At 42.5% G+C, this 26,767-nt stretch overlaps 1 protein-coding gene across 1 annotated transcript in view; it reads left to right on the top strand.

Annotated features, from left to right (window-relative positions):
- Positions 1-24,237, top strand: part of LOC137435110 (E3 ubiquitin-protein ligase RNF13) — a 111,456-nt gene extending 87,219 nt beyond the window's left edge. The window contains exons 9-10 of the mRNA XM_068128583.2: positions 19,990-20,070; positions 22,217-24,237. Of these exons, the coding sequence (XP_067984684.1) occupies positions 19,990-20,070; positions 22,217-22,641 (506 nt within the window). The 3' untranslated portion in view covers positions 22,642-24,237. The remainder of the gene's footprint in view (positions 1-19,989; positions 20,071-22,216) is intronic.
- The last annotated feature ends 2,530 nt before the right edge of the window (positions 24,238-26,767 follow it).

Below are 26,767 nucleotides of genomic sequence, written 5' to 3'. Positions count from 1 at the left end.
AACAAGCCGATTGGCTTTTGATTCAGGTCCGAATCCAGATCCGGCCCATCAGTGGATAGAAAACGTACACTGTTTAGCCTGGCGGAGGTATGCTCTCTACTGAGTGCCGTTCTAGTAATTCCTGCCATGAGGCCATGACGTCCGAACACCCTTAAGCAGAATTCCTTTATTTAGGAGACTTCAATGTACACCACAGGGAATGGTAGAGGGGTTGGGGGGAGCGTGGAAATGTCAGGGGATGCAGTGGTTAAAAAAAACTAGAAAGGCAGTGGTAAAAGCCAGGCCATCTATCTGTGTGATGCAGACCGAGGGATTCGGCTTTATCGCAGGAGATTCTAATGAATTGGAGGTATTTGGCCTTTATTACATCAAAATGGAAAAGGTGTGAGGCAAGAGCAATGGCCCAAAAGGGAGAGCAGTAGTCTATTGTGCTGTAAATAAAAGCCTTGTAAGTTGTTAGAAGTTTGAATTCAAGTAGAGGTTTGACAGGTTAGAGGATTCCAGTCGACAGCTGGCTTTGGAGGCCAACTTGGATGGTTTGCCTAAGAGGGATCATGGCTGATGTTGAGGCCCACACATCTTGGAGACCGAACCTCTTTAAGAGGTTTGTTTAAGAATTGGATGGGAGGATTCACCAGATGGTCCTTTTGGAGCGAAAGAGGATGCGCAGGAGTCACAGAGCTGGTTTTTATTTTTAGAACGCATTGTGTTGATGTCATATGAGCTCATTGCACAATTGCTGTCTAGGGTTGCCAGAAATGTCTTCACCTTCTCTCATTGAGCAAGACATTGTCGAGGTGCAGTTTTGTGCAGGTGTGCAGGAATGGTACATGGAGCGAGAAGTTGACGACATGATATTTGGAAACGAACTCAGCATTGAGACATTCGGCCTTCTCCCGAGCAGTCGGCTCCGGTGCTATTTTAATTGAGGAATGGGATGAAGAGGAACATACACCAGGCACAGACTTAACAAATGACACCAGGTATTTGAGCAAGGAGACAGGTTTGAGAGTATAACTTTGGAACATGTGTGTCTAATCATGCCAACATCATATGATATGATCTTATTTATATTCATGCATTTAGATTTAGATTCGGATTCATACAAATGCAGTGTCACACCTGCGATATGAACATCTCTGCTAAAATAAACTCTGAACCATAATCTATCTATTGTTGAATTAAAACTAATTAATCCCAGTCTAGATTTATGAATGCAATACGGGACTTTCAAAATGATGTATGAATGCTAATGAGGACTTTTTCACGCATGTGCTGTGTGTGGGGCTACAGTGACTCGCTTCTACTAACTGGGACACTTTCAACCTGCTGTTGCTAGCATGAAATGTGTTATTCAATTAGTCTTTTAAACATCATTTTCAACATTTTAGAAGAAAGAGTGGCAAAGAAATGTCCATGGATGAGAGGTGTCGGGTTACTATCACTTCCAGTTAATACAAGTGAGCAGCGACAGTGGATACACACACATACACACACACTCGTACTCACACTCACACACTACACACACACACACACTACACACACACACACTTCTCCTTTTAGCAATAGAAGCAAAAAATATCGTATAGTTTATCTTGTGGCCCGGAAACCAAGCAAACAAAACATTTATTACAACCCTCACAGCTCTACTCCCAATTCCCCCAACATGATTAATCGTGAATATCATCACTTTATAAGTTGATTTTAAATTTACTGGCTGTGTATTCACAAGCCCCAGATTTGACCTTCTCATCGCCGATAAGAAGCATCCAAACCAGACACGGTGCCTCCCTTCTGCAGAGGCACACCCCAGCTTTCTCTCAGATACTTTTCCAAGTATTTTCGATTTATTTTGGAAGCGTAGTCAGCAATTTTAGATAACAATCCCTGTTGGGGTTAGGGTTACCTGTTTCACACAAATTCATGTCCATATAAATAAAAACATGGAGTTTGTTTGTCTATCCATTTTTGTATCATATCACCTCTCACCACTTTGCACATTGTCACCAAACTTTGTGGACATTATCAACAGTCTTGCAATTTGAGTTACGCCATCTAAATTAAAAGTAAAACAAGTACAGATACATTCAAAGTACACCGCCCCCATGCCAAATAATGAAATATCCTCCAGCGCAGCATTGCCGGGGCGCCTCTCGGGGCGCCTCAGGCGCCCAGCAATACCGCCGTGCAGCTCATGGAGATTGTATTGGGAGGGAGAGGTGTACAATAATTGATGTATTAATTGCATAATTAAAATCAATAAAAGATTATCAAAAAATATTTTCTCAATCAACTGGCTAATAGCATAACTACACCACTAGTGCTTCATCCGAAGATGTAACTTTTAGAAATTTAATGAAATAAGTCATTAATAAAAAATTTAATAATTAATTTATTAATCAATAACTAAACAATCGATTAATTGATTAATCAATAAATCAAAAATACACTTTACAGCCAAATCACTTGGTCATTGTCATGTCCAAATATCAGTCTCCTTGCTCAAAAGGTGCCTGAGATATTGCCCAGATGAGAAAGAAAATAAATAAATGATTAATAATGAAAAGAAATAAATAGTAATCGAAAAAATTAAATAATTAATCAATTGCCCAATAGAACACAAACACCACCACCATTTCATCCGAATCTGTAACTTAAAAAAAAAAGAAGTCATTAATCGAATAATTAAATAATTAATCGATTAATTGATTAATCAATAAATCAAAATTTGTGACTGTCTGCCATTGGTCGCTCGATTATACTTGTGAACCCTCACTAACTTTATCACGTTGCCTTTACAGCCAAATCACTTGGTCATTGGCATGCCCAAATATCAGCTTCCTAACTCAAAAGGTGCCTGAGTTAATGGTCAGAAGAGAAAGGAAATTTATAAGTACTTAACTACAACTACAACAACAACAACAACAACAGGCATTTAAAGGCCATTTTCCCTGCAAGAGTGGGGGTTAGCCTTGCGGTCCCCATGACAACCTTCTCCATTTTGCCCTATTTTCTGCATCTCCCCTTGTTAACCACCTTGCCGCATGTCTTCTTCGACCATCTTTAGCCAAGTCTTTCTCGGTCTTCCCTGTCCTCTACTTCCTTCTATATTCATTTCCATCACTCTTCTCAAACAGTCACTTTCATCCTTCCTCAACACATGACCAAACCATCTCAAACTGTTTCTCTTCACAGCATCCATCACAGGCTCTATTCCCATCATCTTCCACAATTTATCATTTGTCTTCCTCTCTCTCAACGATATTCCACACATCCAACGAACCATTCGCATTTCCACCCTTTCCAGCCTTCGTTGTTGCTCTACGTTCATTACCCATGTCTCGGTCCCATAAATCATAACACTTCTCACACATGCAGCATACACCTTTCCCTTCAGCTTCAACGACACTCCCCTCCTCGTCAGCACGCCACTCAGTTCCCGAAACGTCTTCCATGCACATCTCACTCTAGCAACCGTTGCCGAGTCTGATCCACCTTCTCCATTCAGCATGTCTCCTAGGTAAGGATATGTTTTCACGCCTTCCAGCTTCACGCCGTCTCCAAGATCCAACTCAACATTTTCTCCAACTGCAGCTCCCTCTGTGCACACCTTACACTTGAATGTAGCTGCCACACTGTTTAATGACCCTCTCAGACCACTACATTTTTGATGAACCCACTCAGCGCACATTGTACATTGAATGCAATTCACTCCGACACCCTTCCTGCACACAGCACACGGCCACTTCCCAGTTCTTTCCACCTCACCACATGCTTTACCACTTGCCATCACCTTCGTTTTTCCGATATTCACCTTCAGACCTTTTGTCTCCATACATTCCTTCCACTTGTTCATCTTCTCCTTCAGTCCATCCATACTTTCTGCAATCAACACCAGATCATCTGCATACAACAACTCCCACGGTAAACCCTCCTTTACGTTCCGATCCAGCACCTCCATCACAGCTACAAATAGTAGTGGACTTAGTACTGACCCCTGATGCACTCCCACCTTTACCTCAAACTCACCACTGTTCCCGTCCTTCGTCCTTACAGCTGTGCGCGCTCTTTTGTACATTGCCATCACTACTCTGATCAACCATTCCTCCACTCCTAACTTCCTCAATGCCCATGTCACTACTTCATGTGGAACCCTATCGAATGCTTTCTCCAGATCAACAAACCCAAGAAACAACTTCTTCCTCTTCTCCATGTACTTCTCCTGCAACTGCCTCACATTAAAAAGCACGTCTGTCGTTCCTCTTCCTGGCATAAATACAAACTGCATTTCGTCAATCTTCACTTTCTTCCTTCTCCTCTCCAACACCCTTTCCAATACCTTCATTCCATGCTCCAATATTTTTATCGCTCAATTATCTTATTTATCAATAAGTACTTAATTTAAAAAAAAAAAAAAAAATCCTTTAAGTACTTTAAGTACTTCCAATAAGTACTTAATTAATCGCTAATAATTAAATAACTCATCAAATAATTGATTAATCAAAAAACAAAAAATGCTGTTTTTGACGAAGTATTTGCTCACTATTGTGCCGAAGTATCAGCTTCCTAGCTCAAAGGATGGCTGAGATATCGCCCGGACAAACAAACAAACAAGAAAGCAAGAAAGAAAACAACCAGAGTGAAAACTGAGTACTCCCTTTCAGCGTGCGTCATTGCCGAGCCCCCTTCGGTGCCCGGCAATGACGTTATGCAGTGCCTGGAGATGGCATAGGAAAGGAGCGGTGTACAACAACTTCACCTTTTATTCCGTTTGGTCCAGTCAAAAGTGTACTTTTCTCCACGAGATTGTTGTTGTTCATTGAACGTCTCTATCAAATCGCATTCCATCACATCACCCATCCATGACTAGTATATTGGCTCTTTAATGATGATGTATCTTAGTTGCAAAAAAGAAAACTAAAACATTCGACCAAATAAAGTTAGTTTATATTTCCCCTTTTTATCTTCATAAGTGCAGTGAAACTCATTGTATTTTGGCACACAAATTCAAACTCGGTTGTATTTTGGCACACAAATTCAAACTCGGTTGTATTTCGGCACACAAATTCAAACTCGGTTGTATTTTGGCACACAAATTCAAACTCGGTTGTATTTCGGCACACAGATTCAAACTCAGTTGTATTTTGGCACACAAATTCAAACTCAATTGTATTTCAGCACACAAATTCAGACTCAGCTGTATTTTGGCACACAAATTCAGACTCAGCTGTATTTTGGCACACAAATTCAAACTCAGTTGTATTTTGGCACACAAATTCAAACTCAGTTGTATTTTGGCACACAACCTCAAACTCAGTTGTATTTTGGCACACAAATTCAAACTCAGTTGTATTTTGGCACACAACCTCAAACTCGGTTGTATTTCGGCACACAGATTCAAACTCAGTTGTATTTTGGCACACAACCTCAAACTCAATTGTATTTCAGCACACAAATTCAGACTCAGCTGTATTTTGGCACACAAATTCAAACTCAGTTGTATTTTGGCACACAAATTCAAACTCAGCTGTATTTTGGCACACAACCTCAAACTCAGTTGTATTTTGGCACACAAATTCAAACTCAGTTGTATTTTGGCACACAACCTCAAACTCGGTTGTATTTTGGCACACAAGTTTAAACTCGGTTGTATTTCGGCACACAAATTCAAACTCAGTTGTATTTTGACACACAAATTCAAACTCGGTTGTATTTCGGCACACAAATTCAAACTCGGTTGTATTTTGGCACACAAATTCAAACTCGGTTGTATTTCGGCACACAAATTCAAACTCAGTTGGATTTTGGCACACAAATTCAAACTCAATTGTATTTCAGCACACAAATTCAAACTCAGCTGTATTTTGGCACACAAATTCAAACTCAGTTGTATTTTTGCACACACATTCAAACTCAGTTATATTTTGGCACACAACCTCAAACTCAGTTGTGTTTTGGCACACAAATTCAAACTCAGTTGTATTTTGGCACACAAATTCAAACTCGGTTTTATTTGAACACACAAATTCAAACTCGGTTTTATTTGAATACACAAATTGAAACGCGCTTGTGTTTCGGCACACAAGTTCAAACTCGGTTTTATTTGAACACACAAATTCAAACTCGGTTTTATTTGAACACACAAATTCAAACTCAGTTGTATTTTGGCACACAAGTTTAAACTCGGTTGTATTTCGGCACACAAATTCAAACTCAGTTGTATTTTGACACACAAATTCAAACTCGGTTGTATTTCGGCACACAAATTCAAACTCAGTTGTATTTTGGCACACAAATTCAAACTCGGTTGTATTTCGGCACACAAATTCAAACTCAGTTGTATTTCGGCACACAAATTCAAACTCAGTTGTATTTTGACACACAAATTCAAACTCGGTTGTATTTCGGCACACAAATTCAAACTCGGTTGTATTTCGGCACACAGATTCAAACTCGGTTGTATTTTGGCACACAACCTCAAACTCGGTTGTATTTTGGCACACAACCTCAAACTCTGTTGTATTTCGGCACACAAATTCAAACTCGGTTGTATTTCCGCACACAAATTCAAACTCGGTTGTAGTTCGGCACACAGATTCAAACTCGGTTGTATTTTGGCACACAACCTCAAACTCGGTTGTATTTCGGCACACAACCTCAAACTCGGTTGTATTTTGACACACAAATTCAAACTCAGTTGTATTTTGGCACACAACCTCAAACTCGGTTGTATTTCGGCATACAACCTCAAACTCAATTGTATTTTGGCACACAAATTCAAACTCGGTTGTATTTTGACACACAAATTCAAACTCAGTTGTATTTCGGCACACAAATTCAAACTCGGTTGTATTTCCGCACACAAATTCAAACTCGGTTGTAGTTCGGCACACAGATTCAAACTCGGTTGTATTTTGGCACACAACCTCAAACTCGGTTGTATTTCGGCACACAACCTCAAACTCGGTTGTATTTCGGCACACAAATTCAAACTGTTGTATTTTGGCACACAAATTCAAACTCGGTTGTATTTCAGCACACAGATTCAAACTCGGTTGTATTTTGGCACACAACCTCAAACTCGGTTGTATTTCGGCACACAACCTCAAACTCAATTGTATTTTGGCACACAAATTCAAACTCGGTTGTATTTCGGCACACAGATTCAAACTCGGTTGTATTTTGGCACACAAGTTTAAACTCGGTTGTATTTTGACACACAAATTCAAACTCAGTTGTATTTTGGCACACAAATTCAAACTCGGTTGTATTTTGGCACAGATTCAAACTCGGTTGTATTTTGGCACACAAGTTTAAACTCGGTTGTATTTTGACACACAAATTCAAACTCAGTTGTATTTTGGCACACAAATTCAAACTCGGTTGTATTTTGGCACACAAGTTTAAACTCGGTTGTATTTCGGCACACAAATTCAAACTCAATTGTATTTCAGCACACAAATTCAAACTCAGTTGTATTTTGACACACAAATTCAAACTCAGCTGTATTTTGGCACACAAATTCAAACTCAGTTGTATTTTGGCACACAAATTCAAACTCAGTTGTATTTTGGCACACAACCTCAAACTCGGTTGTATTTCGGCACACAAATTCAAACTCGGTTGTATTTCGGCACACAAATTCAAACTCGGTTGTATTTCGGCACACAGATTCAAACTCGGTTGTATTTTGGCACACAACCTCAAACTCGGTTGTATTTCGGCACACAACCTCAAACTCAATTGTATTTTGGCACACAAATTCAAACTCGGTTGTATTTTGGCACACAACCTCAAACTCGGTTGTATTTCGGCACACAAATTCAAACTCGGTTGTATTTCGGCACACAACCTCAAACTCAATTGTATTTTGGCACACAAATTCAAACTCGGTTGTATTTTGGCACACAAATTCAAACTCAATTGTATTTTGGCACACAACCTCAAACTCGGTTGTATTTCGGCACACAAATTCAAACTCTGTTTTATTTGAACACCCAAATTCAAACTCAGTTGTATTTCGGCACACAAATTCAAACTCAGTTGTATTTCGGCACACAACCTCAAACTCGGTTGTATTTCGGCACACAAATTCAAACTCTGTTTTATTTGAACACCCAAATTCAAACTCAGTTGTATTTCGGCACACAAATTCAAACTCAGTTGTACTTGCCTTTGTGAACAACAGTCACATTCCAGGCATAGCTTTACTGTGGAAGTTGGTGATGTCAGTCATTACAATTGTAATGTTTAAAAAAAAATCCTCAAATTTTTTTCTTGGGAAATACTTTTGGAAATACTATTTATGGGAAATGTGTTATGGGAAATACTTTAGGATATCTCCTTACTTTCTATATCTTAAAACTGTGCTTTAGTTATCTTTAAATCTCTCTCTACTTCTTCATTTTTCTCTCCGTTCCATCTCATTTTAAAATGCAACAAAAGTACAAAGCCTTTTTTGGTCTTTTTTCAGGCAGGGAAATAAACAGAAGCAAAACTACATCACGCACTCATTTTATCGTTCTTTCCTGGAGCCAATGGAGCACTGTTCAAAGAACATAGGCATCTGCAAACTGAAGGCAGTGGAGTCCCTTGCCGGCCAAGTGAACCCTCACTTTCTAGCAGGCCGAGGCATGGTGCCAGGCCTTGCTAAATCCCCCGCATGGGAACGGCATTAGAGGCTGACCGGTCGCTTGAGGGTGGGCGAGAGCGACAGGGAGGCTGCCCGAGATGTCTAGCCTTCCCTTACTGGGATAAATGTACACCTTCATTGTACAAGCTGTTTGTTCACTCATCACCCATTCTTTTGACCTCCGCCCCTACCTTTCCACTCACATCCTTTCTTCACTTACAACCTCCCCACCATCGTGTGTTTTGTCACAAATTCACCGCAGCTGTCTTATCTCAGCTTCTTTCCGCATGGGATTTCGTGTGCTCTGTGCAAGACTTAAAAAGATCCCAAATATGGGCACTAAGCTATGAAAAATGAAAGTGCTTCCCCTCCACCCTATTTTCAGGGCTCTTTTCATTTTGAAAAGACTTGGAAGGTGTGCAATGCTCCTGTTCATGATGGACAATGTCCAAAACTGGGCAGAGATGGAAACTTTCTAATTTTAAAACTCATTGGATTTTTGCATTTGAAATCCATGCAAGAGGTAGGAAAGAGGAGTTTCTCAGGCAATATATTAATTTTTGTCGTTATTTGTTGTCTTATAAAAGATATTCTTTCTGGGCCACGGTACATTTGGTGAAATTTAGCATTGCATGATCGGTTCTGCAATTATCCTTTGTGTGTTGCATACCGCTTCCTTCACTCTCGTGTTATTTTTTTTATTTTCTCCCAAACCTCTTTACATTCTCTCTTCACTCTTTCCACTACTGTACTCTTCTTTGTCCTAGCAACTTTCCTTTTTAAAATTATCTTCTTCTCATTTTAGCCTCCCCACCACCCTTTCTCCTTCTCCAAGCATATTTAATATCTAGCTGGCCCCTGAATGATCTCGTCGTACAGTAACTGTTTTTAGTGTTCCAGAAAAGCCAATTAGATATGCTTGGTTTTTCTTCCTACCCCCACCCCTTTCCCCCTCGCCCCTTCTTTTGCTGTTCTCTCACATTATACTGCACAAAGTTGGGTTGATGATGAAGGGGGTTGGATATGGTTGTGGAACATCGATCCGTATATAAAGGCAGTTGGAAGGTAGTACTAGATAGGCGTTTGAATACTGTAGCTTGGCGACGCTGTCCCTGTGATCTCCAATAAAGGGCAATGTAGAGGGTTGGAAAGAATTTGAGGATTTTTAGGAATGTAAATTCAAAGCTAAGTATGCTGCCTGCTGCTTGCAGCATCTGGAAACAAATTGTCTTACAGAAAGGAGACGATAGGGAAATTCATAAATTACATAGTATTTTGTCAATTCTCTCTTTTTTTTTCTTTCTTCTTTTTATTCCTTTCCTCCTTTCTTTCTCTCTCTCTCTCTCTCTCTCTCTCTCTGCCTCTGCCTCTCTTTGCCTCTCTTTGCCTCTCTTTGCCTCTCTTCCCCTCTCTTCGCCTCTCTTCCCCTCTCTTCCCCTCTCTTCCCCTCTCTTCCCCTCTCTTTCCCTCTCTTTCCCTCTCTTTCCCTCTCTTCCCCTCTCTTCCCCTCTCTCCCCCTCTCTTCCCCTCTCTTCCCCTCTCTTCCCCTCTCTTTCCCTCTCTTTCCCTCTCTTTCCCTCTCTTCCCCTCTCTTCCCCTCTCTTTCCCTCTCTTCCCCTCTCTTCCCCTCTCTTCCCCTCTCTTTCCCTCTCTTCCCCTCTCTTCCCCTCTCTTTCCCTCTCTTTCCCTCTCTTCCCCTCTCTTCCCCTCTCTTCCCCTCTCTCCCCCTCTCTTCCCCTCTCTTCCCCTCTCTTCCCCTCTCTTTCCCTCTCTTCCCCTCTCTTCCCCTCTCTTCCCCTCTCTTCCCCTCTCTTCCCCTCTCTTTCCCTCTCTTCCCCTCTCTTCCCCTCTCTTTCCCTCTCTTTCCCTCTCTTCCCCTCTCTTCCCCTCTCTTCCCCTCTCTCCCCCTCTCTTCCCCTCTCTTCCCCTCTCTTCCCCTCTCTTTCCCTCTCTTCCCCTCTCTTCCCCTCTCTTCCCCTCTCTTTCCCTCTCTTCCCCTCTCTTTCCCTCTCTTCCCCTCTCTTTCCCTCTCTTTCCCTCTCTTCCCCTCTCTTCCCCTCTCTTTCCCTCTCTTTCCCTCTCTTTCCCTCTCTTCCCCTCTCTTCCCCTCTCTTCCCCTCTCTCTGCCTCTCTCCCCTCTCTTCCCCTCTCTTCCCCTCTCTTTCCCTCTCTTTCCCTCTCTTTCCCTCTCTTCCCCTCTCTTCCCCTCTCTCCCCCTCTCTTCCCCTCTCTTTCCCTCTCTTTCCCTCTCTTTCCCTCTCTTCCCCTCTCTTCCCCTCTCTTTCCCTCTCTTTCCCTCTCTTCCCCTCTCTTCCCCTCTCTTCCCCTCTCTCCCCCTCTCTTCCCCTCTCTTCCCCTCTCTTCCCCTCTCTTTCCCTCTCTTCCCCTCTCTTCCCCTCTCTTCCCCTCTCTTTCCCTCTCTTCCCCTCTCTTTCCCTCTCTTCCCCTCTCTTTCCCTCTCTTTCCCTCTCTTCCCCTCTCTTCCCCTCTCTTTCCCTCTCTTTCCCTCTCTTCCCCTCTCTTCCCCTCTCTTCCCCTCTCTTCCCCTCTCTTCCCCTCTCTCTCCCTCTCTCTCCCTCTCTGCCCCTCTCTCTCCCTCTCTCTCCCTCTCTTCCCCTCTCTCTCCCTCTCTCTCCCTCTTTCTCCCTCTCTTCCCCTTCTCCCTACTCCCTCCATTCTGTCTGATTGAATGACCTTTGGACATTAGTCCTAAGGTTGTAGACCGACAGTTTGGAGAGGTTCTTGACTTTAAAAAAACGAAAAGGTCGACCTTTAGAGTAGACGGTGTTTAGCTCTTGATCTGTATTGTCATTGAATCAGTGAATCGGGTCATTCAATCAGCTGAAGGAATTCCTCAGATCTCTCCTGCCGCACGTCCTTTGCTGTGGATCTCCGCACGTCCTTTGCTGTGGATCTTTGCCGCATGTGCGACTTTCCGAGGCGGTGGCTTTACAATTTGTGCTGCAGCTTGTTTTAATGTTCCCTTTATTTTTGTCTTTCATCATTGTTTGGTGGTTATTGTTTCCCTTTCTTTTACCCTTGAGAAAGAAACAAAGACAATACAACACTTGGAGGAGTGGATGAAGGTTGAATGGACTATTTGTGCCGTTCACTTCTTGGCCACTTTAATTACTTTTTGTTGTTTTCTTTTCTCAATGCCATGGATAGTGTTGGGGATTTGTTTTCACTTTTAAGTATGTGAAAGTTTTGCCGGTCTCCCTAACAGATGATGCTTGACTGCCAGAGATGAACACCGAGCGTGGAAGCTTTAATTTAAATTACAATTACCAAATGGTGGCTCGGGGAAAAGGTTATAATCCTCAATTAGCTTGTACGTGCCATGAACCTAACTCACATGTGCCCACTGGCAATTTGTTCGTGCATAGATGAGTGAGTAATCGATCCCCAGATACCAACAAGAAGTCTACATAATGTTAAAAACGTGTACAGCAGGTTTCCCTTTAACATTATGGATGCGTTGTAGGAAGTGCGACGTTAAAGAGATGAGATATTCCCATGGATGGGATGCGTTCCCGGTCCATATGTTTCGTCACCATAACATAACTTTAACCTCACTTAACTATCTATTAGAGACATATATTAAACAAATCGATAAAGAACACGAGTGAAAAATACAAATGGACAATTATACCAACAACTCATCTGTTCCTCTTTTCCCCACCTGTGGAACCAACTTCCACATTCTCTTCAATCCCATTCTTCCCTCCAGGTCTTCAAAACGGCTGTTTACCACCATCTCAGATTGCCCCCAATCCAAAACCATGATCCTTTATACCCTCCCTAAACCCCACCCCAGTCCCTCCTCCATCAAATTTTCCAGTTTTTCCTCCTTGGAGTTTCCTTCTGTATCCACCATGTCCTCCCCATGCATCCTCCCCTGCCCCCATTCCTCCCCCACACCCATTGTTTGTCCAAGTCTCCCTCTATCTTGGCCTTCAACTCTGCTGTTGGATTTCCCCCCCCCCCTCTCTCTACTGTTCCTTTTGCATGTGTCTATACTGTTCCTTGTAAATCCTGTTACGTCCTGATCCATTCAGTTTACTATCTCTTCCATGAGCCACGACTGCGTATGGAAAAAAACCCCGGATCTGGATTCGGATGATCACCAAAATTGAATGAATCACAGGTCGTGTGATGCTAAAATATTTATAACTACCAACTCTGGCCTTGTTCAAAAGCAAGGTGACAGAGGATAAATGGCTGCATACTAACAATGGAGCTGGAGGCCAACATGCGGATACCTGTCACGTACCCTACCTGTCCACCAGGTTTCATCCGAATCAGTCCACAACTTTTAGAGATATTGTGCTATATATCGTTTTTGGCCCCATCTCTCAATGATGAAAGAATCACTTAAAAAATTATCGGATCCAGATCCGGATCGGATCCAGATCATCCGAAACTGACCTCAACTTTTTGAGATGTCTTGTTCACAAACAGACAAATAAACAGACAGGGACCTCCATCTGAATAACCATAACCATAAATAATATATAAGAATAAACATAACCTCCATACACCTTCGGTGGCGGAGGTAAGGAACAGTTGCGGGGTACTCACCATAATGCAAGGCCGAGCTTGCTTGGCGGGACTGGAGAGGTAAAGTCATCATTCTCTGCCCCTTTACCTCCCTCATCTTTCTCGTCTCCCTCACCTCCCTCACCTTGTTTTATGTCACAACAGAGTGACCCAGCCTTTTCTTGAATGAGAGACAAACTCGTAGGCACATTTCACTGACTTTGTTCTTCCATCCACACCACTAAGATGTGCTCCATGTTCTCCAAAATGCCTTCTCGACTCTTCGTGATTTGTAACAAACTACCGGGAGTAAAATTTTGGGCAAAATCCTTTAGTTTTTCACTTTTTCACAATTGTTCACATTCTCACTGTTGTCGGAGGCAAGTCAAGTGTGTGGCCAATGTCCACCGCACGCTCACCTCGATTCAATGCACTTACTCACGTCCATTTTCCCAATCACCCTGATGGGTAGTGGTAAATAGGGCTAGTTAATGTAATGATGTTCTGTTGAACCTTTCGACCATCCCATCAGACTGTGGTCTTCGTGGGGTTGTCCATGTTTTTCTAATTGATAAGAGTCTGCACACTTCTTTTATTAATTGACTCAGAAAGTCGACCCTTTTTGGTGTGAAGCCCCTCAGGAATTCCAGAACATAAAGCATTCTACAAAAGCTTGTGCTACCACACCGGCTTCAGGCCACTTGGCAAATAGTCCATGATGACGAGGATGTATTTATTCCCTTGGCTCGTTCGAGGCATCAGACTCAAAATGTCCATTGCCAACCGCTCGCATTGGGCCCCCATCTGATACAGTTTCAAGGGGGCCCTCATCCTCAGTGTTGGTTCCTTTTTGGTAGTGCAAGTGTCACACGCTTTCTACCAATGTTGTATATCTCAGCCCAAATCCACCCAATAAAACTGCATCTGGACATTGGCTATTATTGTTGTTCTACCCAAATGCCTGTTGGTGCAGCTCCCATGCACATGATGTGGTATGCTGTTTTTGTACTCATCAGGGACTATCACCAACCAGGAGACTTTCTCCGACGAAGTATCTTTCCACTTTCTATGAAAGATATCCTGATGCAACGCCAATGCCTGCCATTGTGTCCAATCGGCTTTTACTCGTGGTCGGTATGGTGCAACCTCAGATGTGGTAGTTTTTTTTTTTTCCCGGCAATTTTTATTTGTCTTCTTGCAGCGTGCAGAATTTACAGTGTTCTTTCAGGTAGGGGTGTCGAGAGAGCGCATCAGTGTTCCCATGGGCCTTCCTAGCTCTATGGGCCATATTGAAATTGTACTGCTGCAATTTCTCCAACCACCTTGCAATTTGACGCTTGGGTTCTTCTTTTTTTTGTACACATAGTTGAGGCTCGAGGAAGAGCTAGAACACAGAACAGTTCAGGATGCAGCATAACAAGAGGAACAGCAGGAGAAGGAGGAAATTCCAACAGCAGGGCCGAGGGGGATAATAGATGGAGACGGACAGACAAGGGATGCGGATAATGATGAGGGGTAGTGGGAGAACACAAGGGATGGACCTAGAAGAAGGGATGGGATTTTACCATTGTAGAACAATAGCACTTTTTATGTCCAGTTTCCCCATTTTAGGTAAGCATAAGTATTGGGACAGATGACTGACATGTGTTTATTGTTGTATTGATTGTTCATAAATAAAAGAGCTCTGAATGTCGAGTCAACAACAGCGAAGTTGCCGTTACTTTTGTTTTGGAAGTCTACCTTTGGAGTCGGTGTGCATAAACCAACATGAAGACTGGAGAACAGAATAACAGAATATTCAATTGGAACCATCCCACAAACATTGGCAATATCTTGAAAAAGATATGAATCACTAGTGTACTTATCAATAGACAGATCGGCCAAGGAAAACAACTGCAGTTGATGACAGAAAAGTCAACAGAGCTGTGAAGAAAAACCTTAAAACAACTGTCAGTGGCATAACCAACAACCTCCACAGTGCTGAGGTGAAAGTATCACAATCTACCGTTCACAGAAGACTGACAGTAGAATTACAAAGGCTACACCAAAATATGCAAACCTCTCATCAGCACCAAAATAAAGAAAGGCCAGATTATAATTTGCCAAGAAGTTTAGAGGTGAACCAGTTCCACACTTCACTGACACACAACCATACTCCACTGAGTTCTGGAACAAAGTTTTATGGACAGATGAGACCAAGATAAACCTTTACTAAAGCGATGGAAAGGTGAAAGTGTGGAGAAAGGAAGGAATTGCATTTGATCCAAAGCATACTACCTCATCTGTGAAGCATCATGGAGGTAATGTCATGGCTTGGGCTTGCATGGCTGCCTCTGGAACTTGGTCACTCATCTTTAGGTGGCGCTTTACCGTGCCGAAGACAATGACCCAAAATACACTGCCAACGCAACCAAGGAGTTCATTAAGAGAAAAAAAACGCAAGGTTTTAGACTGGCCAAGTCAATCTCCTGATTTAAGTCCAACGGAGCATGCATTTCATTTTCTGAAGAGGAGACTAAAGTCAGAAACCCCCAAAACAAACAACTAAAAATAGCTGCAGTAAAGGTTTGGGAAAGCATCTCAATGGAGGATACCAAAAGATTGGTGATGTCGATGGGTCACATGCTCTGCAGTTATTGCATGTAATGGATATGCAACCAAATACGAACTATTATACTACTTTAATTTCCTTTAAGTTAATCTGTTCCAATATTTATGCTCACCTAAAATGGGGGGACTGGCCATAAAAAGTGCTCTTGTTGTACAATGTTAAGCATATATACATAGAAATACCAAGAAATAAAATCTGACCTTCTGTACTCTTGCCTCATTCATCTTTTGATTCCAAATACAAATTTCTTGAGTATATAGCAATAATAACAAATTTGACTTCACAGTTTCAATACTTATGAAGGGCACTGTATATACAGGAAAATAATAATTCCCAAATTATCCACAACACGTGCACTTGTGCCCTTTGATGATTGGATATATGCAATCGACTTAACGCAAAGAGCCTGCATACATCCAACAAGGAAATAAATAAAGAGAGAGAAGGAGAGAAATAATTCGAGTGAGTGAGTAGGATCTTCCTAGCCTCTGTGATGACTCTGGGGAGCCGGTTGCGGCCCCTTTGGATGGCTAGTGTGACAACCCACAACTGGTGAATAGTAGGACTGCATCCCGCTCCCCTTTCTTGTGTGCACAGCTCGTCCTGGGCAGCCCGACTCGGCGCAAAAATCGCAATGAGATGATGATCTGAACCATGTCTCTCGCAGTTGGCACACACAGATCAGGCTTGGTGACCCAGACAGTGAACATAAAGGCAGGCAGACAAGACAGGTCGATGGCAGGCGGGGTCAATGGATTCAAAAATCGACCAGAGACAATGTTCAACCAGGGACCGACCGACGGCCAGACGATAATGATCCATGACAGAGCGATGACCAGAGACGATGACGATCCAAAGCAGATAGACAGTGCCTGATCGTGGGCCCTTTTATTCCCCTCCCATCACATGCAATTCCGCTTGTATCTCCGTCTCGATCTGAAAATCGACATATTACCCCTTTCCCATTGGCTGGATGCTCGAGAACGCATGCTGTTACCTACTCCAGTCTGATTGGCCGTGCGTGGTGAGTCTTGTGGACCTCTCTCACTGATTGGTTCTGTTCTTGGGGGTGTGTATCATTCTTGGTCCGAAACTCTGTCCCATAGCGACACGGGGGTGATCGGCCAGTTTTAACCAGTTTGAAGAGAGGGAAAATGGCGACAGGATGTGAGTCGGCTGGGTTCAACCGGTTCAAGAATGAATGATGCGAGTAAAACGGTGGAATGCCCGTGAAGCAGGCAGTTTGAACCGGTTTTTTTTTTTAATGGGAAATTGCCCGGCACAAAGCCAGAAGACCATTCGAGGTGGGTGCTACACAAAGAAAACAAAAGCAGAACAACCAGCCCTAACAAAAGCAGAAACAAAAGCAGATTGAAACAAGACAAATGTAAAAAGTTGTCTCTTCACAGAACAAAAAGGACTGGGAGGGGTTTAACTAGTCTGCTTCGAGACAACAGTGCCTCTACCCCCATTGAAGGAAGGAAGAGATTCAGGAAGGAAGAGATTGGTTCAGGAAGGAAGAGAGATGCGAGTAAAAGGCGATTATGGAAAAGAAATACCACGGGTGGGAAAGACTTGTCTCTCTAATTCTAATACATACGCAATGCATCCTCTATCCACATGTATTACAATATGCTTTACTAAACAGATACTTAAGAAATAAGTATCATTATTCTAAAGATTCATGAATTAACCCCTAAGAGCTAGAACCACAACACTATATATACATATGTCCGGGCAGTTGGTTAAACATTATAAAAGGAAAAAAGGCCCATTCAACCAAAAAGTGACTGGAACTGAAGATACCCCACTTTGTGACGTTGCCAAAGGCCCGTCCGCTCTGTAACCTTTGGTGGTTCAGGTGCCATTCAAGCCGAAGTCTCCCCCCGAACCTTATCGGTCCATCCCAAATGTTTGAATCAATTATCCCAGGTGGGTAGGATTTCAATAAATCAACCCCCATGCTCTTGCAACCAAATAAGGCTGCATAAAGATGATAATGATAACAAATGACAACATTCATTTTTGATCACATTTTATTTTGATAACAAATGATAAAGATGATAACAAAAAAGGCATAAGGAATCTCCCGCAATGAAGCCGATTGTGAGGGCCTTTCACTCACTCATAGCAGGCAGGTTGGTGGTCTTTCTGTCTTCTACCGACTCCTCTCTGGTCTTGCCCCCCCAAACCCTCCAGCCCTGTCTGTGCTCTGTCCCCCAAATACTCTTACAGGTCACACAAGATCTGCCAGCAACCCTCTTCTGGTGAAACTGCTAAAATGAAAACTCTCTGCTCACCTTCACTCTTTCATTCCTCTTTTCTCCTGCCTATGGAACAAACTCCCTCACTCTCTTCAATCCCACTCCTCCCTCCAGGTCTTTAAAACAGGTGTTCACCACCATCTCTTGTCTTCCCCCATCCAAAACCTTGATCTTTTCTACCCCTGTTAATTCACCCCAGATCCACTTTTCTGAAATACCAACTTCTTTCCTGGAAGTCCTAGCAGTGTCCATGTGTTTTATACTTCCACCCCCTCCCCCCCCCTTCCCACGCCTCCTCCCCCCAAGCCCTCTACCTCCCACAGATCTCCCGATGTCCCTGCTCTCAAATGTTGTACTTGTGTGCTTCCCCCTCTCTCTCTATCTTGTCTCCCGCTGCCTTTATTTCCTCTTATGTGTGGGTTTTTTTTTGTCATTAATGTTAGCTCTTACACGAGCCTCGATCCTGTATACAAAAAGAAAGAAAGAAATAAATAAAAATAAAATAAAGCACCCAAGAAAAGCTAGTCCAAAAGACAAGGTGAGCCCTTTGCTGTTTCAAACCCAGTTTATTTGCTATTTCAAACACAGGTGTTTAAAAAAAATTGTAAGGGAAGCTTAAAACCTTGAGATGGAAAAAGCTCTTCCAGGGAATTGCAGCATCACATATTTTGAGAGTTCTCTTGCAATCTGAACAAAAATTTCAATTTGTGAATCTTACTATAATTCACCAAATGTCCATCCGTAGGTACCACAAAAATGGCTCAACCGATCTCAACTATATTTTGGGTGGATATTCCTGGAACCCCTGGGAGTAAAATAGGCTATATTGTTTTTCCACTTTTTCCAAACACGATGGAATAATATTTACCGATATGAACAGTGATGTGGCTTTTGTTGAAAATCCACAAATACTGTTTATTCTACGTACCAGGAGAGAGTAGATCGACTCCTGACGAACTCTTCCTATATAAACGTGCGGCTTCGAAGTAACACGGCAGCGTGTGCATAGCGACTGAGAAACAGGTGTAGCGGCCGCTTCCGTGTTACAGATTCGGCGCACACTCTTCACACATAAACATGCGACTGAGAAAGACGTGCAGTGGCCGCTTACGTTTTGCAGAATTCAATCTTTTTTCAAAATGGGCGCCATGTACTGTTTATATTTTGATGATTTGCGTGTGATATGATTCAACGGATGTTCATATGAATCGTTTAAAATAAAAAAAGCCTTCAATTTCTGATATTTTCCCTTTTCATTTGGGCCTCCCAATTGAAGCCCCGCCCATAGGGCGGGTACCGTTGCTGGTAGCAATAATTCCTTTTGGTAAAGTTTGGAGGATGGACCTTATTGACAATTTTTTTCTTCTTAAAAGCCATTCCACTTCATCTTTCTTATTTATTCTGCAGCACTTTTCTGTTGCTACCATTGCAGGTATGTTCAGTTCAGGTTACAAAACGACTGACGTTGACTGATTAATGTAGTACGGCCATGTCGTAGCAACCTCAGTGGTGCTCAGCTATGTCGTCAGGCCAAGACTTTGCTGTTTGCTGCATGTTGTGGTCAGTTTGTGCGTCTGTTTTCTCAGATTTTTTTTTCCCATCTATCAAAATATACTCTTGTGAATCTTTAATGTCCACATGATATATCAGGAGCGTGTGGGGGAAAAATAGTCCTTATGGTGTGAATTTTTTTTTTGTTGACTCACTTTAATGGTTATCATCAAGCGAAAGGTGTTGGTATCCAATAAGCTGCCAATGATTTAATGCATGATCCCACACTGAAGCTGAAGGAAAGGGTAGATGGGTATGGTGTGACATCCATAACTCGTTTTTCACTGGCTGAGGTGACCTTTTGCAACAGCATTTCCCCCTTTGATTCTTTTTTTTTATGAGCCAGTGATTCAACTCGTATCGTCTCAATCATGATTGTGTGTTCCGGACAGGAGACGTTTATGATGTCTGCGCCATCTGCCTAGAGGATTATGATGAAGGTGATCGCCTCCGAGTGCTACCCTGTGCTCATGGTGCGTATTTCCTGTGCTCGCTTATTTTCTAACTGCATTGCCAACATTCATTAACACAGGTTCCGAAGTTACCTTTGCTCTCAAATATGCTGCCAACAACAGCTTCTTAACTCATGTCAGGATGTCCGGTGGGATTTCTGTCTGAAACAGTGAATGTTGCATGGGCTAATATCTTTGATATTTTAGAAGTTTTGTTTTGAGAAAATCTGGCCAATGTGCTGGATCCCTCAGTTATTGCAAAACATGAAAACATAGAAAAAAAAAATAGGACCGCGGGTCCTGAAGAAGCTCACCTGGATCAGGAGCAACTGTCACTCAAATGCCCCGCAGACCCTCCTTCGACCCTGATTTTTTTTTTATGCCGTGAACAAACTTTGGTACATCATGGGCGATGAAGGTTGTAGTCAAGTTTTGTCGAAATTGTGTTTGTAGTTTTGGAGAAGAGAGCAAATACCTATTTTGTGGGGTCAAACCCCCCGCAAGACCCTCCTTCGACACTGATTTTTTTTTATGCCGTGAGCAAACTTTGGTACATCACAGGTGTTAATGGTTGTGGTCAAGTTTCATCGAAATTGTGTGTGTAATTTCGATGAAGAATGGAAACACATTTTTGGGGGCCACCTCCGCCCCCCGGAGACCCCCATAGACCCCGATTTTTGTTAATGACGTGAGTAAGCTTCCCAATCCTCCCCCTGGTGAAATGGTTTCTAAAAGTAAGCTTCCCAATGTAAATGCTCCACTGGTACAAGAAAAATACAGTGATCTGTTTGCCAGAAGCTTTCACAACTGCAGTGATGGTGGAAACCGAGTTTCATTCATTACTTCGCGTTGGCAAATATTCTGTAATGAGACACAAGGCCACATTATATATATATATATCTATATATATCTATCTATATAAATAAAACACAGTTTGTGTGTGTGTTACCTATAGACTCCTAAACGGAGAGGCTCACGTACTTGATATTTGGCATAGACATGGCCATTGAGCCTTGGAAGGACATGGCCTACCTAAAAATGTTTGACGAGATCCATATTTTTAATTCATATTTACCTCAGCGCATTTCAGCGAGGATACACTGAATCTCAGCCTGTGCTAGAGCAGCTCACTGATTCGCTCAGAGCGATCACGTGATGTTCCATCCTCTCCGCCAGACCATTGAACTGAAAATATATAGAATGACCATTGCCATTCACACCACATAGGTGGAGATGTAGCTACCGGGCGCCATCTTGGTTGGCACTCGATGCTGGGCGATGGTGATTTCCGTCACACGTTTGCACGTAATTCAGAGCGAAAAGCGATTGCGTTTTTTCACCTTTTGTGCGATCGTGTTTTGTGTCGATTTTTGTCAATTTTGTGCGATATGAATTAAACGACTTTGAAACAGCTGTGAAACGTCTTTCCACAACCCTTCCTTAACCGATTGGAGCAGTTTATTGCCGCACAAAATGGCATTTTAACAGTTGTCTGGCTTTTAAAATCTGGGACACGTTCAAAACAAACGAGATCCGCGAAGCGAGTCGGTCGAGTCGTGCTAACCAAGATGGCGACACGGCGCCTACACTTTTCACGGAGTATGAGCGTTCTATATATTTTCAATTCAGTGCGCTAGACTCGCTCACGTGCTTGATTTGTGGCATAGACATGGCCATTGGGCCTTCGCGGTGTAATTTGTGCGAGGCTTTTGTCCGAGTGAGCTTGAGTCGGAAGGGTGAATGTACGGGTCTCCCTTCCCCCGCCCGGAAACGCCGGTACTGGAGGGCGTCATAGGATCGGTGGGTCTCCGAAATCCGCTTCGTGCTGTTGTCGCGAAGATGCAGGACGATGTCGCGATTGTTGTACTGCTCTCCTACCATGAGAACTGCAATGTCATAGTTGACTGGCCCTCCCCTTCCTCCCCCTCCACTTCCCCCCCTCCCCTTCCCCTCCTCCCCTTCCCCCGCCCCCCTTCCTCCTCCCCTTCCCCTGCCCCCTCCCCCCCTCTCCCACACCCTCCTCCCCTTCCTCCCTCTCCTTCCCCCCCCCCCCGTTCCCCTCCCCTCCCCCACCTGGCAATGTCGGGTACTTCTGCTAGTATATATATATATATAATATACACAGTGTTATATACATGTTTTTTTTGTTTGTTTTTACCCACCACAGCTTTCCACTGCAAGTGTGTTGACCCGTGGTTGACACAGCAACATAAGATCTGTCCAGTGTGCAAGCGTCGTGTTGGCGGTGGTCCAGACCCCGAAACTGAATCCGGCTCCGATGGGGGTTTGCATCGACCGGACGTTGAAGCCGACTCTCCAGTATCGGAGCGCACACCGTTGCTCAGTTCACCTCTCCCGTACCCTGCCTCTTTCGGAGCGATGGAAGGTGAAAATGCACAACCTTCCAACCAAAACGCATCTCAAAGCGAGAGCGAGAGGAGTGATCATGGTGGCAGCAGTGATGGCGACGAAGAAATAACTGAAGAAGACAAGAGTCAACTGCTGCCTGCTGCATCTGGTGTCACAGTGGAAGTGCATGAAAATGCCAGAGTGGCTGAAGCATCCAGGAGTGACCACATTTTGAGTATATGAATCGCCCTCCTCCCCTCCTCTCCTCTTTCCTGTCGATTGTTTAACTAATCCCAGGGCCCTGTGAATTGTTTATCACAATTGCAATTTTTTTTTTCCAGCCTCTTTTGTTACCCATGCTTTCTGGCATTTATGATAGCTTGTAGTTTTTCCAAAAAAAAGGCAACATTTGCTAACTTGTGGATGATTTGGTTTTATATTTCTGCCAGTGAAGGGTTCACCATGTTTTGGAAATTGCAATGATTGGGCATCGAGTGGTGTATATTTTGGGTGCCCTCAAACCCGTGGTGTCACTAGTTGTTTTTGTTTTGGTCTGGTTACTTTAAAAATCTGATTCTAATTGATACTAACCTGTGGATACTTTATTACGTGAGATTTGGTAACCAGCCAAAATAGCATGTCAGGTGACCCCAAAGGACAAACATCTATTGGTATGAAATTAATCACTTTGGGGGCGTCGGACTTGGTTGAGAACAATTCAAAACTAGAAAAGGTGAAAAATGATTTTAATCCAGTAATAGAGTAAGGAAAGTGTCTCGTTTTGTAAATGAACGGATTTCGAAGTGCACATGTGATGTCCATTTATTCACAATTGCAGCAAAGCATTATGGGAGATTTTCATGATTGCAGAGTTGTAGATCGTAGAGGTGGCCGTCGTCTATTTGTTTTTGCAAACAATTTTGGCCTCCAAATTGCGAGCGCAACTTCAAATCTACTTTTGTGGCTTTGAGTACTTGCAATGTCAGTTTTGCGAGTCGAGCAGGCGTTTGTGCACGAATGGACAAATCGAGCTCGATATTGGAAACTGCTGTTCATAATGATAGTTTTTGTTTTCCTCTTATGCTACCAGACTATTATTCTCATTACGCGAAATATAAATAATGCTACTGCATCCAGAACCTTTAAATTCGATTTTTGTGGAAGTTGCTTTGAAAAAAGAAAGTCTTAAAGAAAGCTTTGGAAGATTGAATTGTTCCATATGCATGCCATGAAATACCAACATGGCTGAAACCAAATTCCTTATTTGGTTGGCGTTGATTGTAGTGGAAGTACTGTCCTGCACAGTGTCGGTGGGATTCACTGCAGAAGTACTTCACGCATGCGGGTTATCAAATTTTCTCGTTCCCTAGGTTTGGGCAAGCCAATGGCCTTCGGGACATTTACCAAACACAAACGGTTGAAGTTGCATGCCTGTGTCTTGTAAATGGCTAAATCCAAATTTTGTTTTTGTTCACCGAGGCAAGACAGCTGGCTCCAGTCCATTAACCGCAACGACTGGTCTGCCGAGCGATGAGCCCAGTTTAAGTTACCGGCACATGGGTGCGCAATAATGTTGTGGGATTTACAAGTATGGTTAAGTTTACAGAGCAATTCTCCAAGTTGAGGGTGAACGATGCTATAAGTTCATCTTCGATTCTAGACGGCAAATAATTTGCTTGTGATGATGCACTTTTGATAGTGGACATGTAAACTTTATGGCAAAGGTATTTGTAATGCTGAAATGCACATTTAACGGATTTTTTCTTACAACGACATTTAGTCTCAATTGCATTCTGTAGTAGAAAATTCACTATCAATTAAAATGTATTCGAAACTGTCTTTTTATCACACCAAACATTTTGGGATTTATGGGGTGGAACTGTCAAAGCAATCACTCAAGAACTTGTTTTTTGCTTTGGTCCCAGGTTCTGATTTCAGATAAATCTGGGAGATTTGGTTGGGCCCAACAAATAGATTGAGACCAAATTTTAGCACTTGATTAAATAAGATACAGGTTAAGGTTTGACCAAACCTGGCCTATTAACAATGTCCTAACTTCTTTCCCAATCAAACCAGAAATGTGATTCAAATGGCATTTTCTTTTTCTTCTTCTTTAACCTTTTCTTGTGGGGTCGGCCATGGGAAGCTTGACCCGAGTCTTCAAGAACTGACTAGTTGGGGCAGGAATTTGGAATTTATAATACTAGCAATGGTACCCGCCCTATGGGCAGGGCTTCAATTGGGAGGCCCAAATGAAAAGGCAAAATATCAGAAATTGAAGGCTTTTTTTTTTTAATTTTAAACGATTTATATAAACATCCGTTAAACCATATCACACACAAATCATCAAAATCAAAACAGTATCTTTAGAATTTCAATAAAAGCCGCATCACTGTTCATATCGGTAAATATTATTCCATCGTGTTTGGAAAAACTGGAAAATTTGAAAATTATTGAGAAAACAATACAGCCTGTTTTACTCCAGGGGGTCCCAGGAATTACCCACCCAAAATTTCGTTGCGATCGGTTCAGCCGTTTTTGCGGTACCTGGGAACAGACAGACAGACAGACAGACAGATGGACATTTGGTGAATTATAGTAAGATTCATAATAATAATTAATAAAGGTTTATTGCAATTCCACTTCTGTCGTGGCCAAAGGCCGAATTGAGGCAAGTTTCACAATTGGTGAGTTCATCAAATAAAATACAATAATGCAATAAATTGGAAACCAATTATAAAATACAATAAAATGAAAAGTAATACAAAAAAATGACATTTTGGAATTTGGCCTTGGTGCCAGCGATAGGTCGTCTACTCTTAGAGAACACCATGGGATCTTCAACATCCACCAATGAATGCTGGCGATGCCCGTTTAATGTCTGTCCGAGGGATGCCACACATTAATGAATCACTCTGCCTGTGAACCACCGGGCTGACAGTTTATAGTTGGGTCATGTATCGGACCCAGGCTAGACAGCTTACAGGTGTGTGTACCTCTAGGGCCTAGGCCATCCTGCCAGCCCTATTCAAATCAAATGCCATTTTTAAGCTCTTAAATAAATGGAAATGTTCATTCACTGGAAAACTGAAGTGAATAATATAACGTTTCTCTCTGACCTCCCCCAAAAAACTTTAATGCCACTCCACACCCCCACCCTTTCCAAATCAAAAGGTAAACTTCCCAATGTAGGGGTGATTGAACCACTTCAGGAAGGCAGTTCCACATACTGGATAAAAGAACAAAAAAGAGCAAAGTTGGGCAGTAAACATGGATTTTTGGAGTTTAACCAGGAAGGGGTTACTGGAAGAATGTGTCCTGGAGGAGCTGAGATTGGTTGGAGGGCTAAGAAAACAGAGAGTAAGACTGGAAGAGAAGTGATTAAAGAAAATCAAAAGGGTACCAAGCTGTCTGTGAGAGAAGAGCCTTCAGGCTTGGGCCTCATCATGGGAGATGCCAATGATGTTGAGCTTTAGACTTCAGAATTTGAGGAGACAGTTGTGATGTTCTTACTCGTTCCGCGGCTGTAGGTTTGATGGAACGTTAAACGCTGATGGGTTAAACTTGAGTTCACAGTGAGGAAAACAAGATGGAAATTATCCGTGCAGTGCCTTCATCACCATTGCTGTTTCCTCTGACAACTTGTACGTCCGACCATTTTCAGTTGTCAGCTCAACACATGTTAACACTTCCTCGCTCTTCTAAAGAAAATAAAAATACTTCACTCACAGAGCAGAAGGATGTCTGGCTACCACAAACAAAAAAGGAAGGAAGGTGACGATCAATTTTTTCTGTCTGTGGACCTTGAAACAATCCGTGACAGTGTGAGGAATCAGCTTGTTCTGATATACCGTGACTTCAGAAAGTATTCACACCCCTTGATTTGTCACATTTTGTTGATACACCCTCAATTTACAATGGATTAAATTGAGACTTTTGGTCACTGATCTACACATAATAAATACCCCATAATACCAGGGTGGATTTTTAATATAAATTTTTACAAAATAATAAAAAAAACATAGGGCAATACCCCTGGTGCTCACCTGGAAGAATAAACAGTATGCTGCACTAACTAAATATATTTTAAACCAATTTCAATGGTTGCTAGAAGACAGGGCAGCATGTAGAATCATACGAACATAATCATAAAACTTTAAACAAACAAACAATAAAATACCTATTTTTTTTACCTCCTCAGACCCCAATTTTTCCAATGCCTTGAGCAAACTTTGTTACATCATGGGTGATGAAGGTTGTGGTAAAGTTTCATGGAAATGTGTGTAGTTTCAGAGGAAAAAGCAAATACCTATTTGGGGGTCAAACCTCGACCCACTTTGGCCCCGGTAAACCACCTTAGACCCCGACG

Source organism: Myxine glutinosa, chromosome 9, assembly GCF_964187855.1.
Source record: "Myxine glutinosa chromosome 9, kmMyxGlut1.1, whole genome shotgun sequence".
Taxonomy (NCBI): Eukaryota; Metazoa; Chordata; class Myxini; order Myxiniformes; family Myxinidae; genus Myxine; species Myxine glutinosa.
This window is presented reverse-complemented; position numbering and strand designations above follow the sequence as displayed.